This window comes from Canis lupus, chromosome 23 (assembly GCF_048164855.1).
Source record: "Canis lupus baileyi chromosome 23, mCanLup2.hap1, whole genome shotgun sequence".
NCBI lineage: Eukaryota > Metazoa > Chordata > Mammalia > Carnivora > Canidae > Canis > Canis lupus.
The window spans coordinates 17,120,509-17,139,131 of record NC_132860.1 but is presented as its reverse complement, the minus strand read 5'-3'; the positions used below and the strand labels follow the sequence as shown (position 1 = coordinate 17,139,131).

General features: G+C 37.1%; 1 protein-coding gene across 3 annotated transcripts in view; it reads right to left on the bottom strand.

Annotated features, from left to right (window-relative positions):
* Positions 1-18,331, bottom strand: part of RNF141 (ring finger protein 141) — a 41,948-nt gene extending 23,617 nt beyond the window's left edge. The window contains exons 1-4 of one of the 3 annotated variants that reach the window (XM_072794098.1): positions 18,183-18,308; positions 17,104-17,289; positions 7,858-8,052; positions 5,285-5,393 (exon numbers count right to left, since the gene is read on the bottom strand). In XM_072794098.1, coding sequence (XP_072650199.1) covers positions 5,285-5,393; positions 7,858-8,000 — 252 coding nt within the window. In that variant the 5' untranslated portion in view covers positions 8,001-8,052; positions 17,104-17,289; positions 18,183-18,308. Of the gene's footprint in view, positions 1-5,284; positions 5,394-7,857; positions 8,053-17,103; positions 17,290-18,182 lie in introns of all 3 variants that reach the window. The other 2 variants (XM_072794099.1, XM_072794097.1) reach the window with 2 other exon arrangements.
* Between the last annotated feature and the right edge of the window lie 292 nt (positions 18,332-18,623).

The window sequence follows — 18,623 nt, the reverse complement described above, 5'->3', positions numbered from 1 at the left end:
AGACTGTTAGGTAGAAGTGCACCTAGTGAGGAGCACAAGAAGTCTAGCAAGGAGCTCAGGGTGGCTGGACTAGAATGAGAGAGGGAAGGAGAGTGGTAGAAGATAAGGAAGGGTAGGGGGATGAGGTGGAAACAGAACATACAGACTTCACTTAATCATAGTAGTAACTTTGGCTTTTACTCCAAATGCATGGGAAGTCACTGGAAAGTTTTGAGCTAAGGAGTAATAGTAATATGATTTGATTTCATTTCATATTATGTAAGTGGAACAGGCTGGTTGTTGTGCGGAGACTAGATAGAATAATAGGGACAAGAGCAGAAGCAGGGAGACCAGTTAGGGGGTAGTAGTAGTGGAGATGGTGAAAACTGACCATATTTTTAATACATTTTGAAGAAAAACCTGTCAGGATTCACTTAGGGATTGACTGTGGGATAGGAGAGAAAAAGAGAAGAGTAGCTGGTGCCAAGATTTTGGTCTAAGTAACAAGATGGATGAAAATAATACAATTCATGAAGTTTAATAGCCATCTTAGTCCATAATTTTAATTAGCCCATTAATCTTTCTAATATTATTACCATAAAATATTTCATTTAAACATCATTTGGATTATTTTTAATAATGAATTAAATATTGTTTGAAGATAATCATGATAATAGATGGCAAACAGTCAAGATAAGGTCTTTTTGTAAATACAGAAGGTTATAGCATAGTTGTTTAGTTGCTTAAGATGAAGAAATATGAAGTTTCCTCTCAGTTTTTCATGTTGGATTTCAACTCTTTTTTTCTAATATCAACACTGACTTCTCATAGATTCTTTCAAAAAGAACCCAGGGAATGAAAATAAAACATTTCTTTAGAGTAGATTTTTTTTTATGATTTTATTTATTCACGAGAGACAGACAGAGAGGCAGAGATACAGGCAGAGGAAGAAGCAGGCTCCCTGTGGGAAGCCTGATGTGGGACTCGATCCTAGGACCCTGGGATAATGGCTCAAGCCAAAGGTAGATGCTTAACCACTGAGCCACCCAGATGTCCCTAGAATAGACCTAAAATCAAGAAAAACTACACAAATGAGAGCTCTGTTGCTTAGCTGAGGGAGAGAAACTCAAGCATACTCTGCACTCAGTCTGAAGCCTGTTGCAGGGCTTGATCCCATGATCCCGAGATTGTAACTTGAGTTGAAATCAAAAGTTGGCCACTTAACTGACAGAGCCACCCAGGCATCCCTGCCTATATCTTTATTTTATTTTTATTTATTTATTTATTTATTTATTTATTTATTTATTTATTTATTAATGATAGTCACAGAGAGAAAGAGAGAGAGAGAGAGAGAGAGCAGAGACACAGGCAGAGGGAGAAGCAGGCTCCATGCACCAGGAGCCCGATGTGGGATTCGATCCTGGGTCTCCAGGATCGCGCCCTGGGCCAAAGGCAGGCGGCGCCAAACCGCTGCGCCACCCAGGGATCCCCCTGCCTATATCTTTAAAACTTGTTCTTTTCTATTTAGAATCTTAAGGAAGGTATTTTATCACACACCGATGTAATGGTTAGAGATACTAAGGTGCAAAGAATTCGACTGATAGTAAATTAAACATCTTAAACATTAATTCCATGTTTGCTAAAGAGGAGCAACAGAATACCAAGGGATCAGATACCAGATATTCGTATTCCCACAGCTCTCTACAATTTATACTGGCATCTTTGATATCAGCTGAGTACTTTATGAGGTAAAGATGGAGAGAGAATGTAATTTTGGTATTATACTATATCAATCAACAAGGAAAACTTCAACCTATCTTAGTCATTTAAAATGAGTATTTCCTCTATAGATTTTTGTTCACTCAACATATACTGAGTTCCTACCATGTGCAAAGCAGTACAGGCCATAAGAAATACAAGGATGAATCTAGATAGAGTGCCTGCCTTCAGGAGTTTCCTATCTACTAGGAGAGCTAAGAATGCAAATAATTTTATTCTTAATGTAGAATTTAATTACGAAGTATAAATAAAATGCTATTGGAGTTTAGAAGAGGTAGGAGAATTTGCTAGTGAAGACTTTATGGATGAGATGGGATTTGAGCTGGACCTTTAAAGAGCCATCAAATTTAGCCATGCAGAAATAAAAAGGTGTGGCAGAAACTATTAGCTGATTACCCACACACTGTTCCCATTTTTCATTGCCAGCAGCACCCTGATTTTGTTTTGGTGTCTACCACTCCCTGAAATGACTCACAAGTCAGTCCTTGTTAGTCTAACCTACATCAATCATAGTAACCGCAGCTCCTCGGTCAGTGTGTAAGAAAGGGACATGAGCTAATAGTGATCCAATGAGTTGAGAAGAAAGATCTGCTAGGTCTTTGAATTAACCAATCCAGGAGCTGCTTTATTTATTTATTTTTTTTTATTTTTATTTATTTTTATTTTTTTATTTATTTGTGATAGTCACAGAGAGAGAGAGAGAATGAGGCAGAGACACAGGCAGAGGGAGAAGCAGGCTCCATGCACCGGGAGCCCGATGTGGGATTCGATCCCGGGTCTCCAGGATCGCGCCCCGGGCCAAAGGCAGGCGCCAAACCGCTGCGCCACCCAGGGATCCCTGGGAGCTGCTTTATATCAGGATTTCTTAATAAGTGAGAAAATACATACCATTTTTCTTTAAACTAGTGTAACAGGAGTTTTCTGACTTGTACCTGATGGCAACTTAAATGACAGAGGAATGGACATTCTAGTTGAGGGAACTCTGAGCAGAGTCACCGAGGTGGGAAAGTAACAGCTATACGGCCTTCAATTAGTTAAAGCCTCGTCAGACTGTGGAGTGCAAAAGGTGATAGTGGTAAATAAAACAGAAAAGATAGGGGCAACCCGGGTGGCTCAGCGGTTTAGCGCCGCCTTCAGCCCAGGGCGTGATTCCGGAGACCCCGGATAGAGTCCCATGTCGGGCTCCCTGCATGGAGCCTGCTTCTCTGTCTCTGCTTCTGTCTCTGTCTCTCTCTCTCTCTTCTCATGATTAAATAAATAAATATTTTTTAAAAACCAGAAAAGCTAGTTTGGATTGATAATAGACTGTTGAGGATCTTGAATGTTAGGTTAAAGAGCTGGGACTATTTTATAGCCAATGAAGAATTGTTGGGGAGTTTTTAATAGGAAAGTCATCTGATGAGAGTTGTGCTTTAGAAAGGTTATCTCAATTAGAATTAGGAGAAGAGTCAGGAGGTGTGGAGATTAATCACAGAATCCAAGGTAATCTGATTGAGAAGAGGAGCCTTAACTATAGTTACAGTCTCCTAGAGGGCACGGCATTTGTCTTATGAATAGACTGGAAGTGAAACCTGGGTAGAGGTAAAATTGACAAGATCAGGTAGGTAGCTAATTACTATGCAGAAGGCAAGAAAAGGAGTCAGAATGTATATTTTTCAGAAACAACCTTTGTGACTAGAGTTCTTATAAATTCACCCTGTGTCCTTTGAAGTTGACTTTCAAATAGTCCTGAACATTATGTGCAGTATAAATTTGTTGTGGGATGATGGGAATATGGATATACTGAGCCTATCTGAATGGGTTTTATATGTTTTTAGCTCAGTTCTTCATTTCTTTACTTTATTCCTTTGCAAAGTCAAAAGTTGCAGATTTCCAGAGTTCTTTTGAGAGTATGTGTATTTATAACACTGTAAGAAGGAAAAACCCTAATGAATTTAACATAAATATAAACCCAAAAATAAAGACAAGCAAAAAACCAGAAAATGGAAATAACATGTGATTGGTGTACAAGTTGTGAATCTAGGAATTGAAGTATAAATAACAGGCTGTTGGATCAAGCTGTCGGTATTTCAATGTGTGTGTTCTGTTACTATGATTTATAACACATTATACACTGCATGAAGTTATACTGCTGCCCACACTAGTACCACATTAGCTACCTCTGATAAATAATGCAAAAATTTTTAATGATGTTTCTCTGATAGTTATTATATTGCTCTTTAACTTTGGACTTTTAAAAATAATCAACCAAGTAAATGTTTGGTGTGGATAGACCCTACATTCCACACTAAATGCTTAGGGTGGACAGATAGCTGAATGGAATAAACTATGTTATGTATTTTCTCTAAATCAACTGTAAACTTTAACAGTACCATTTACCTTCAGGCATTAGTCAAGTCTGGAATTAACATCTGTCTCTGCTTCTCTAAACTCTGTAAGGTTCTCTTACTACTTAAGGTGATTAGAATGTCTAATTTGATCAAATATCCACAATCAATCCTATTATCTTAAAGCAGAGTAGTGGCAATTGACCCACTGGGAAAACAAGCCATATTATTTGGGTAACTCCAGGGTCATGACACAAAAGAAAAATCCTTACTCAGTAAGTAGTTCTTTAAGGGTTTATTTATTTATTTATTTTTTCTTTAAGGGTTTATTAGGAATGGAATTCAGGGCATTTATGAATGCTCAATTTATTGTTTACATACATATGGATGGTTTTATTGCTTGTTTTAGAGCAGGAGTTGGGGTAGGAGAAGGGCTAGTAAAATTCATTCTTTCATTTTCAACAAAAGGTTTGTGGCCTCCAAAAGGTTAATAACCATCCATGTAATCTACCCATTGGTGGACGAATCTTCTATGACAGCTGCCATTATATTTTTCAGCATAGTTGATATATTTAATTATCTAAATTTAAAAACCAACTAAAAGATAGAGTACTGATGATGAAAAATCCATTCTATAACCAAAAATTTCCAAAAACAAAAACAAACCAAAAACCATACAAAAACCAAAACACAAAACCTAAAAATACCCAAATCTTTCTAATGGATTTTTAAATTATTTTTTATTTTTATTTTTTTATTTTTATTTTTTTTTTTTGGATGTTTAAATTATTAAGTGAATGAAACCTATTCTTAAAAAGAAGTGATCTCCTAAGATTAATTTTTAAGGAGTCATCTTAGAGCTACATAGGTGTTACCTTAGGATTCCACAGACAGCTAAAATCCAAAATCATATGAGGATAAGACGTTACTATCATCTCCTTTGATTATAAAAATCTCTGCTATATGGCAACTACATAACAAGTGAGATTCAAACAGTTAACCTGGAAGGCAATAACACTAACAAAACTGTGTTTTACAAATAAATGTCAACAAATGTTAATAATTAGCAAATTATTGGATTATTAACATTAATAATTTGCTAATTCTTAACATTTATTTCTACTATATTACACTATCAAATGTGGCTTTAATCACCAAAAGAATTTAAGTTCAGAGTTAGAAGTCCCTATCATTCTCACCTTCGTACAGACCACACGTACAACCACTTTCCAAAAGGCAGAGGAATCAGATCCAGGTTGTACCTCAAAGAGAAGATGTTTTTCCTGGCCAGAAGCCACTTTAGCAGTTCTGAAAAGAGACAAACATAATTGTTAATTTTATAAAAAGTCTTACAAAGTAACAGAGCTATGAAAGCAGATTCAAGAAATACTTTAAAACAGAGAAGAAAATTCAAAGAAAATACATGGACACACATGATCGCAATAATTAGATTCTTAAAACATAGGGATAGAGAATGTTTTGATTATAAAAGTACAACTAAGTTTTTAACATCAACAGAATGATGTTTATAAATCTTTCCATGTCACATCTCAATGGTTTTTAAATGTCTAAGAACGACATCTAGAAAAAAACACATCCAAAGAATCAAGTACTTAAAAGTTTAGCTGGTTTCACCTATCCACATTTTGACTAATTGCCTCAGATGTATAAAGTATGAAAAAAATCTTGCTCTTTGTTGAGTCCTAATTTAAGCAACAACATACACCTCTTTGAAAAAAATTTTTTTGTAACTTGGGACTGGATCAAACCAAGATTTTGAGATACCTTAAATATACCTAGATTTTGAGACACCTTAAATATACCTTTGCTGTTTTCCTCAAGCAGAGCAATTTTAATTTAGAGTGTCACAGGATTCTAGCATAAAAATATAACTTTTAGAGGATAATTCAGTATCTTCCCATTAATGCCAATTTAAATTAGATCAAAGATAGACTTACAAGTATTGAGACTCCCTTTTATTATTAGTCACATTCTGAGCACCAGGAGGGAGATCACCTTAGAACGAAATGATGTACAGCTAAATAGAGGCCACTGAAAATTAAGCAACTAGCCCTAGATAGCAAATTCTGCCAGGGAAAGTAATTCGTCTGTGCCAGTTCCCAGTTGTTTTCTAGTAATCAAGCCATGCTTCTTCTGTATAGGTTTAACTTTATAATTCTCAGACAGCACTGCCCTTGGGAAATGCCCAACTCTGACCCATGGAAATCAGTTTTAAGAACTGAATCCAGTCAGAACATCCTATGCTAAATAAATCAAAGGAAGACATTCTTTACCATCATTTTTTTTAACCATCATTTCTGTATTACACAGTAAGTTTAGCTTGTGCATCCTTTCATATGACATATATATCTGATATTTTTAGACCAAAAAGCAAAATTTTATAGAACAGATGGCTTATGTATATAAGTTCCAAGACTCTAAAGGGATGGCAAATGACATTGATTACTCTTCATAAAAGTCGAAACAATAAACTCAAAAAAGCATTCCATTCATGATACTATTAAATTCTTAATCTATATTTACTCCTTAAGAGTATGGTCCCAGAAGTAATGTCTCAAATACTACTATTTGGATAATCTAAAAAAAGAAAAAAGTAAAACGCTAGAGTTTTATGACTATATTTTTATTACAAAAGATCAGACAATTCATATACATAATAAAATGTACAATCTCCCTTCACTGCCCGCCATTTCCAATTTCCCAGAAACACAGTACATATACTTATAGTTCATTTTCTATGCATTTACATGTATATTCATACAGGATCCATCCATTACATCCATACAGGATTTCTTTCATTTTTTTTTTTTTTTTAATGAAATCTAATGTTTTCTAAAAGAAACTATCGGGATCCCTGTGTGGCTCAGCAGTTTAGTGCCTGCCTTTGGCCCAGGGCATGATCCTGGAGTCCCGGGATCGAGTCCCACATCGGGCTCCCTGCATGGAGCCTGCTTCTCCCTCTGCCTGTGTCTCTGCCTCTCTCTCTCTCTGTGTCTCTCATGAGTAAATAAATAAAATCTTAAAAAAAAAAAAAACAAAAACTATCTTTTAAGATAACTAACTTTTAAGACATTCTCTATTCTTCATGACTGGATAATAACAGTAGATTCTATTTTAATAGCTTCTACACAGATCAGTATAAAAATTGATAAAGATTAAATCACAAAGAAAAGGCATAGTTCTATTAGATACACACTAAGAAGGCAGAGAAATTTAAATTCCATCTTAGAAATCTATTCAAGAGTTAAAGAGATTTAAAGATTGTAGCTAATTAGAAAATATTAGCAAACAAAATACCTTATTCTTCAGTGGTGACAAATGAATTATTACTATTTACATATTTCTCTGGCAAAAATAATGCTCAGTGAACACAGATTTATTTATTTATTAACCAGATGAATTGGTTGATGTATAGAAATCTGGGTGCCCCCTTTGACAATCCCAGGAATCTTTCTCTAGAGTAGCTAATTGGCTTATTCTCTTCTATTATGTACCTCTTTAGTACTTTCAAACAAGAATTGATTTATAAGTCTGTGTTTAAAATTCAAGTTTCTTTGGTTTCTTTGCTTCTATTATATATTTAAAAATAGCCACATAGAAAGTCTTGTCATAGGTACTCAATAAATATTTGCTAACTGATGCTGAAACATTCAGTCTTACCATCAATACTTCTGGTTACGTCTTAGATAGTCATGGCATATGTGGCGTATATCAGGGAGAAAAAAATAGAATGAAAAAGAACAAGCCTTACATATCATTAAGTTCAGCTACTCTCCCAAGAAATTCTTCATAAGTTAAGGAGCCACTTTCTCGAACCAATGTGACATGTTTTGCTACTTTTTCTGGTAACTTGTTAAGAACCAACTGTGTCTGATCCGAAAATTGCTGTCCCATGATGAAAGGATGTCTTTTGAAATCCAGAAACAGTGTTGCTTCACATAGTTATCTGTCAAATATACATAAAAGTTACTTTTATATACTTTTATATACACTATTAAAACAGCAAAATACCCATCCCTTCAAGAAAATAAGAAAAACTAAGAATACCTTTAAGTGAGCGTTCAGTAGACTTAAGTAAGTCTAAGGTGGAATTTATTTAAATGACTATATTTTTAAAGAAAAGATTTATATTTCTATTTTTTAAGAACATACATAGCTAAATGAAAAAATAAAATTCACTTATATTACTGGTAGGGTGGTAAACCTCTAATTCCTCTAATTTTGCCAACTCAAAACCATTACACACACACACACACTTATGTATTTGTATTTAATAGGAAGCTTATTTATATAAATTTCCCAAGAACATTTCCTGATTACCTACCACATGTCAGACTCCTAACTAAGGACTTCCCATATAGTACCTCATTTATTTCTTATAATAACCCTAAGAGGTAGGCATTATTATGTTCCTATTTTATAGATAGGGAAATAGAGCTAAGTAAAACTTATCTAAAATTAAATGGTAAGTGGTTGAAGTGAACTTTGAACTTATGCTTTCAGATTCTAGTGCTCATATTCTTAACCACTATGATATACCAAGATATATAATCATGAAATAATTACATCAGCTAAATAACATTTGCTGTTGAATTACTTTATTTGTAAATATGCACCTTAATTTTAATTGTAAAATATATGCAAATTAAACAGGTTTTTGGTTTGAAAACCTAAGAGAATTAAAATATTAGATAATTTAACCACCTCACATTTTCTGCTTAGAAAATAAAAAAGACAGCACTTTGGCATTCTCACTTCTCCAGGTTTTTTTTTTTTTTTTAAGACTTTATTTATTTATTTAATACTTATTTGAGAGAAAGGCAGAGAGCACAAGTGCAGGAGAGCAGCAGATTCCCTGCTGAGTGGGGAGCTGGACTCAGCCCAACATAGAGTCCCAGGACCCTGGGATCACGACCTGAGGGGGAGGCAGATGCTTCACCAAATGAACCACCCAGGCACCCCTTCTCCATGTGTTTTATTTAATTTAGTTTACTTATTTAAAGATTTTATTTATTTATTCATGAGAGACACACACAGAGAGAGAGAGAGAGAGGCCAAGACAGAAGCAGACTCTCTGCAGGGAGCCTGATGCAGGACTAGATCCCAGGACCTTGGGATCATGACCTGAGCCAAAGGCAGATGCTCAACTACTGAGCCACCCAGGTGCCCCTCTTCATGTGTTTTAAACTTAGTGCTTAAAAAAACAAAACAAAACAAAACAAAATGTAGAGTTTATATAATTTGTTTTCTAAGTATGAAGGTGATACTTCAGCTAAAAGGCAAGATCACTGCTTTTATAATCTATTACTAATATAGATCAGTAAGTTATTGAATTGACTTAAAAATGTTATAAAACATTTATTTAACAACTACTTAAAGTCTTGAAAGATCTATTTCTATGAACTGTGGCTAGAGAAGAATTGAATGTGTTTATTCTATAAATTATGACTTATCAGAATATCAAGTATTGAAAATATAGTTAAAATAGAAAATAAAGTTTTAGTGTTTTTGTCTATGCTGACTTATTCTGTAACTTAATATTAAAATCCCTATTCAACACAAATACTATTATTACTAATAGTAAAAGCAGCTAATACTTTCTTTTTTTGTTTTTAGCTAATACTTTCTATCACTCCCATTGTGATCTTCTTAGCACACAATCTTCTAAGCACTTTATGGGTATTCACAAATTCACTCATTCACATCCCTGTAATAGCCATTTCATAGATGAAGAAACAGGATAGTTAAGGAAACAAGCACAGAGAGGTTAAAACAACAGTCATATAACTAATGTTATTTTTTTTTTTGTAATAAAAAATTAGAAGAAAAAAGCAGGGATGCTGGGGTGGCTCAGTGAGTTGAGTGGCCAACTCTTGATTTCGGCTGGGGTCATTTTCTCAGGGTGGTGAGATGAGCCCTGCCTTGGGCTCCCCCGTGGGGACTCTGTTTGAGATTCTCTCTCCTACTTTCCCTCCTCTTGCTCCATGCACTGGTGCGTGCTGGCACGCACCCACTCTCTCTCAAATAAAGAAGTTAAATCTTAAAATAAGAGAAGTAAAAAGAATTACAATAAAAAATAAAAAAAGAAGTAAAAAGAATTACAATAAAAAAAATACAAGAAATTTCATCTTATCTACTCACCAAAACTATCATTTTTACCACACAAATTAACATTCATATAAAGCAAGTTAAAATAGTAACAATTTTATATGAAAAGTCTGCTTTATTTTGAATTAAAAAATAAGAAAGCTCTAACTATAAAATATAAAATATACGTAACTTTGAAATATAAAAGCATTTACAATAAGAATTCTCAGTAACCCTAAATATGTACATTTATTTTTGGTATTACAATTTAAGTTACTGTATTTGAGGTTTATTCTTTTAGTCACATTAAACAAAGGAAAAGTACAGTTATACTAAAAAAGAAAACTCAACAATTACTGTTTTGAATCTAAGCCTACTTGGCAGTGATATATATTACATTAGAGAGGTAAATGAAAGAAGTTGTTGAGGAAGATCCAGGTCACCAAAAAATCTCTGAAGGCGAAATTATGTATTTTAAATATAGCCAAGTGGATTCATAGCAACTGTATCCAAAGAGAAAGATCTTGGTTTAGAGACGGTCTCTAGGGTATTCAACATTAGTGATTTCTGGATTTCACAGTCTAGTAAAATATCAAAGTACCATGGTTTGCACATTTATTTTTATTCTGAGTAAAGACAGTTTCTAAAAACAGACAAAATATCCCCAAAACATAATAAAAAATTAAAAAAAACTTTTTATAACTTGAAATGTAGAAAAATATTAAAAGTCTTTCCCAAGGCAGTAACTTCACAGTGATGTATACTACATATATATATATATATGTTTTGTCCTTATTTTTCTTATTGTAATTCAAATGTGTTAAAAAAAAATCATCATCAGGAACCAATGGCTGTAAATTGGTGCTGGGAAACCACTGTGGTACATGGCCTTTTTAAGGCTGTGGAAATACAACAGTGAGCAAAAGAGACATGGTTCTTGCTATCATGGGAGCATCTGACTCAGTGGGGAAGAGGCACAATCACACCAATAAATACATAATTATAAGATGAGAAAAGCTAAGCCAAACAAGTACAGGGTACTACAAAAGCCTATAAAAGAGAGGCTTGAGTTAGTGGTGTGTCAGGAAAGACCCTGGGCAAGCAACATTTGATTTGAGATCAGTCAAGAGTTAGCTAAATAGGGGCAGAGGCATAGAGAGGAAAGGACATTTCAGGCAGAGGCTATAGAAAGTGTCTAATGTAGCAAGGAGCATGGTGCCTTTGAGGTAATAAAAAAGGCTACAGTGACTAAAGCAGAGGCAGAGGGAGACTGGTACACCAAGAGATGGTCTGTTTACTGTTTTTTACTGATGACCTGAAACAAGATTGCATGTCTGCTCATGGAAGTGGATGGTTAAAATTGGTATGAATGAATACCATCCACTGAATACTAGGATCAAGAATGAAATTGATAATGATTTTCTAGAATGGAATAAGTTATGTCAAAAATGACTAAAAGTTAAATCCTGAAAATGTTTTGAAAAGCCGACTGCACATAGATAAGATGTGCTTAAAAGCAGCTAAAATATAAAGTCTGAGAGTTTCAGTCAAAATATGTCAACAGAAAATAAGGACAAGAAAGATGTTAAAATAATCCTAAACTCTTGCTAAAAGCAGAGGTCTAGAGCAAGACCCTAGTCCTATTGTGCTCTGTAATGGGTCTACCACACTGAAGTTCGTAATCAACTCTTGGCAGTCAAAGCTGTGTGTGTGTGTGTGTGTGTGTGTGTGTGTGTGTATTTACGGGGGGGGGGGGGGACGAGGAGGGAAGGACAGAGGGGGAGAAAAAATTTTAAGCATTCCACACCCAACCTGGAGGCCGATGCAGTGCTCCATCTCCCAACCCTGAGATCATGACCTGAGCTACAATCCAGAAATCCGCCACTTAACTGACTGGGCCACCCAGGTGCCCTAAGCAGTTACTCTTTTAAAGGGCATTAATCATTTGAATGTAACTGGAAGAGTATCCAAGATGTTATGGATCTAGAAAATGAAACTGATTTATTCTAGATAAAATTCTGAACAACCAGCAGGTTTGTTCAAACATTTGAAGAGATTTCATGTAAAAGATGAAGTACGATTTATCATATATAGCTACAGTGGAAAGAATGGCCAGTAAGTGTAATTAGGCAAATTCAGGTCAAATAAGAAATTTCTATCATCCATAATTATCCAAAGGTATTACGGGCTGTCTTGTATGTGAGCTTGTTTTCAAACTGTGGAGGTGTTTAAATAAAGATCAGAAGTTCATCTAATGAATAAATTTTAGAGAAGATTTTTGCTTGGGTGACTTCTAACCTAGTATTTCATTCTCAAAGTGAAACTTAAATTCCCTCTAGCTTTCCTGGACCAATCCAATTCAAATGCAATAAAAATTCTAACCAATCAGACTGAAAACTTTATATTATACCTACATTCCTTAACAAGGAAAAAATTAAACTTTTGAAACACATGATCTTAATATTTAGTGTAAAATATGTAACGATAATTTAACCATTGTGCCTACCAAAAAGGTATTTATAAAGAGGCTGCACTTACTGAGTTAGAAAATGGTCCCTTTTATTTCTGCATTGTTTTGATCTGATGCCCTAACTTTGAATAAGGTTTATAATTTGAGGCAACATGTTACATATCAACTTGTTATCCTGTATTGCACTTGGTATCTGGGAAACCTAATCACTAGCTCCTCTGATTAAAAGGTGACTATTTAGATACAAGAAAGCCTAGGCAGTGGTTCTTAATTTGGTTCAGTGAATAGGGTCTGGTATTTACAGTTAATTTTGAATACCATAAAATAATGATAATGATAAATATTAATGTCCATCACTAGCATAAAAATATAACTCTGTGATCTATATGCATTATAAAACCTAAACCAAGGGTGCATGTTCACAAAAACAGTCTGTTGTGGCCACCCTCTAGTCACCCAGCACGAGTTTTTCAGTGTCCCTCTCTTTGGTGACTCTGCACATTCTTTTATAAAAGAGCACATATCATCAGTTAGGTCACTTGACCATCCCCCTCTGTGAGCTTCCTGAGGATAGAAGCTGTGTTCTCTCTTCTGGTAAATACATAAGCATACAATAAATGTTTATGAACAGGTACAGTAAATGTTGACGGTTTTATTATTGTTCACTTAGTATTCTTTTGACTCTTGCTAATTTGTTCATTCATCTAGTAATTATTTGGAGAGGTTGAAATTTTAAAAATACACGAAATAAAAATATAAAATCATAAAAATTTATCCCTGAGTTAGTATGTATATAAATTGAGAAATATTCATTATTTGATATTATAAAAATAATTCCCTCTTGACCATGGAACAGTAGTATAGCATAGGAATATAATTTGCAAACTACTGGCATAGAATTCAGAGAAAGATAAATCTCCCATCAAAAGTTTTCAAGGGGGCAGCCCAGATGGCTCAGCTGTTTGGCGCCTTCAGTCCAGGATGTGATCCTGGAGAGACCCAGGATCGAGTCCCACATCAGGATCCCTGCATGGGGCCTGCTCCTACCTCTACCCGTGTCTCTGCCTCTCTGTCTCTCATGAATTTAAAAAAAAAAAAAAAAAAAAAGTTTTCAAGGACTAGCAGCTGTCATACTATTATATCACCTATAATTTAGTACTTTCTGGTAAAATATAAAAGCATACCTGTTTTATTGCATGTGGCTTTATTGTGCTTCACAGATATTAGCTTTTTTTTTTCCCCCAAATTAAAGGTTTGTGGTACCCGTGCATGGAACAAGTCTATTGGCACCATTTTTCTAATAGCGTTTGTTCATTTCTTTGTAACATTTTAGTAATTCTTGGAATATTTCAAACTTTTTTGTTATCATTATATTTATCATGGTGATCTGTGATCAGCGATCTTTGAGGTTACCATTGCAATTGTTTTGGGGTGCTATGAACTGCACCCATATAAAATAGCAACCTTAATTGATAAATGTTGCATATATCCTGACTGCTCCACTATTTGTTTCCTCAATCTCTCTTCTCCATTAGCCTCCCTATATCCTGAAACTCAACAATATTGCAATTAGGCCAATTAATAACCCCACAACAGCCTCTAAGTGTTTAAGTGAAAGTCACAAATCTCTCATTTTAAGTCAAAAGCTAGAACTAATTAAGCTTAGTAAAAATTAAGGCATGTTGGAAGCTGAAATAGGCCAAAAGGTGGGCCTCTTGCATTAGTTAGCCAAGTTGTGAATGTGAAAGAAAAGTTCTTGAAAGAAACTAAAAGTGCTACTCCAGGGAAAACACAAAGTGAAACAGCCTTACTGCTGATGAAAAAGTTTTAGTGGTCTAGATAGAGGATTGAATTAGTCACGCCATTCCCTTAAGCCAAGGCCTAATCCAGAGCATAGTCCTTACTCCCTTTGATTCTACAAAGGTTGAGTGTATTGAAGCTGCAGAAGAAAAGTTTGAAGCTAGCATGAGGTTTAAGGAAAGGAGTCATCTCTGTAATATTAAAGTGCAAGGTGAAGCAGCAAGTGCTGATATAGAAGCTGCAGCGCATTATCCAGATCTAGCTCCGATAAGCCACGGAGGTAGCTACACTAAACAACAGACTTTCTGTGTAGATCAAACAGGCTTCTCTTGGAAGAAGATGTCATCTAGGAGTTTTATAGCTAGAAAGGAGAAGCCAATGCCTGGCTTCAAAGGACAGGCTGACTCTCTTATTAGGAGGAATGCAGCTGGTGACTTTAAATTGAAGCCAACGTTCATTTATCATTCTGATCATCCTAGGGCCCTTAAAAATGCTCAATCTACTTTGCCTATACTCTAAAAATGGAAGAATAAAGCCTGGATGATAGCACATCTGTTTACATTATTGAATAGTTTAAGCCCACTGTAGAGATGTACTGCTCAGAAAAAAAAAAAAAAAAAAAAGATTCTTTTCAAATTATTACTGCTTATTGACAATGCACCTGGTCACCCTAGAGCTCTGATGGAGATATAAAATGAGATTAGTATTATTTTCATGCCTGTTGACACAACATTCATTCTGTAGCCCATGGATCAAGAAGTAATTTCAAGTCTTATTAGTTAACATTTTGTGAGGCTATAACCACCCCACATAGCAATTCCTCTGATGGATCTGGGCAAAGTCAACTGAAAAACCTTCTGGAAATGATTCACCATTCTAGATGTCATAAAGAATATTCATGATTCATGGGAAGAGGTCAAAATATCAAGGTGAGTGGAAGTTTGCAAGAAGTTGATTCTAACCCTCTTGGATGACTTGAGGGGGTTCAAGACTTAGTGGATAAGATAACTAACTGCAGATGTGGTGGAAAGAGCAGGAGAATGAGAAGTAGAACCTGAAGATGTGACTGAATTGCTGTAATCTCATGACAAAACTTCAACAGATGAGGGCTTGTTTCTTTTAGATGAACAAAAGAAGTGGTTTCTTGAGACAGAATCTATTTTTGGTGAAGATGTTGTTAAGTATTTAAATGAAAACAAAGGACTTAGAATATTACATAAACTTAGCTGGTAAAGCAGTGGCAGGATTTGAGAAGTCAATTTGACAGTCTGAAAGTCAATTTGAAAACTGACTCCAATTTTGATAACATTACATGCTAGAGAGAAATCACTCCTGAAAGGAAGAGCCAACTGATGAGGCAAACTCATTACTGTCTTTAAGAAATTGCCAAAGCTGTTCCAACCTTCACCGCCACCCTAATTAGTTAACAGCCATCAACACTGAGGCAAGACCCTCCACCAGCAAAAAATATACATATATATTATGACTTGCTGGAAGGAAGCTCAGATGATGGTTAGCATTTTTTAGCAATGAAGTATTTTTTAAATTAAGGTATGTACAATTTTTTTTTAGACATAACACTGTTACAAGCTTAAGAGACTACAAGATAGTGTAAACATAACCTTTTAATGCACTGGGAAACCAAAAAATTCATTGGACTCACTTTACTGAAATACTCACTTTACTGTGGTGGTCTATTACTGAACCTGCAATATCTCCAAGGTATGCCTGTAATATGCTTTCAAAAAACCAGGATTGAAGGATTTTCTCAATAGAGAACAAATGTTATTTTGAAATTCATAAGAATATCAAGGATTCCAAAAATGCCACATTCTCTAGTGGGTGGTAACATACACTTGATCACTTCTTTTTCTAACAAATGAATTGTTGTAGTTCAAATATTCATTACAAAGATATAAAAACCACATCATGGGTAACTGGCAAAACAAAAAACAAAACCAAGCAAAAAACCTCCATGAACATTTAAACTATATCCATTCATAAAAGGATTAAAGCAAAGTTAAGAAGCCTGAAAGTACAGTAAAATGACTAGTTGACAAGTACTGTGATATTTGGAAAACCTCTCTGAAACCTGTTCTCCATGAATTTTTGTATCAACTGTACTTACAAAAATGGTATTTATAACTGAAATAATCATCAAACTACTTTCACTGTTAAGTCAGTTTTAACATCAGTGATAAAAACTAAGTTCTAAAAACTAGATCCTTAAGACTGTTACTTATTTTATTACTCACTGCTTACTCAAACTCTAGATCTGTAAGCAGGGATCAGCTGTTCTGCAAAACAAGAAATTAATAGCAGCTATTAACAGATACATAAGGAAATAATTAGACCAGTTACTACAGGAGCTAGAATGCTTGTTCTGGGCTCAGAGATCTTAATTAGAAAGAAAAACTACAAAAAGAGGGCACTTGAGATGAAGCCTATGGATTTATGACGGCATTGCTGTATTTACAAATATATTTCATATCTAGAAAAATTCACTAATTAGACTTGTAAGAATTCTCTCCGGACCTTCCCTGCCTTTTTGGGAGAAGGGGAAGGGAAGTGTGTTAAATATTTACATATGGAGCAAGAAGAATCGGGCTCCTACACACATTAAATATAAAGCTCACTTACATCAAATGACAAAAAACACACTTCTGGAGGAAACTACTTAGAAACTGCAGCCAGGCAGAATCAAAGGAAAGGAGAAAAATCCGTACTACTTTGGAGTTCTGGATTCAGAAAGCATCACTTCTCAGGAGTGACTTCAATACAGAGGTCACTGATTTAGGATCGTTGATCCGGATGGGCAGAGGAGAGCTGGAAAAGAATTAGCTTTAGGCACGAGGTCCAAGACTAACAAACCATAGTACGCGTTAAGGCAGCTTTATAAATACACCAGAGGCAAGAACGAAACCGTTTGGCAACATGAAATGGGACAGAACGTAGACTGAAACTTAACAGAAGGACTGGGGTTCAATTTGAGTAGCAGCGGTTAATCCACATTTTGGAACACATCACAAGTAACAGAAAAAAAAAGAAGAAGTCACACAGAAGGCTTCCTTTCTGGGAAGAGCTACTAACAATTATCAGCAAGGTAATATTTTTGTCTCAGACCGGGCCAAGGTAGCTGGTTCGACAAACAAACCCTTTGGGAAGATGGGCAGCGTAGGGTAATCTGGCAACGGAGGGCCGGCTGTGCAGACCGCCTTGGCCGTTTCCGAGCTATCGGCCCTGCAGGGCGATTCTAACCCGGGCTGCCCAGCGCGGCCTCGGGGTGTTTACTAAGCACGCGGGCCGCCGTCGGGCCGTCCTGTGCCTCGGCCCCTCCGCCAGCGCACCTGCGCTCTTGGCCAACAGCCACGCCCGCTGGCCCACCGTCGGCGCCGGCGGCAAGATTCAAAAGCTGTTCCCGCCTCGGGGAGGATGAACTCTCTCCAGGCTCCCCCGGAATCACACCTCCCACGGGACGAGCCGTCTGCAGCCCCGGCCACTGGAAACTGCCGGGTTGGGGCCGGAGTGTCCGCGGAAGCGCCTCCCAAGCCAGCGCTGCGCCCTAAGCCGAGGCCTAGAAAGGGTGGCGGGGCCAGGCCTGTTTCCCCAGTGAAGCGCCGCTCGGCAGCCGAGGGCTGGCCCGCGTTTCTCCTCCCAGCCCTGGGGTCTTGGAGCAACAAGGAAGGGGAACGGCGAAAGGACGGCTCCGCGCAGCTCACCCCAGGTTCAAGGCATCGCGCTTCCGGCGGCAGCAGCTCCGCCTCAGCCCACGGCTCAGGCCCGCAGGTGGAGGCGGAGGCGGCGGCGGCGGCGGCGGCGGCGACGCCCGCTCGGCCTGCGCCCGGGGCGCGCCTCAGTGACGCAAAGGCCCGCCCCGCCCCCAGCGCGTTGCCTGGAAACGGCGCCCAGCCTCTCCCAGGCGCAGGGCGCTCGCGGTGTCCCCCGCCTCTGTGTGTGAGGACCCTCGACGAGGCCTGAGCCCGTGAGGCCAGGTGAGAGGAGAGGGGGCCGCGCCCAGAGGCGGCGGGAGAGCTTCGCCGGGCGGGCTCCTCTAGGCCCGGCTCCCGCCTGGCCGACTGCCGCCTCCCCTGGCGCCATCTCCCGAGCAGCTGCGCAGGGCCCAGCTGCTGACAAAGGCCGCACTGTACACATCCTGGGTT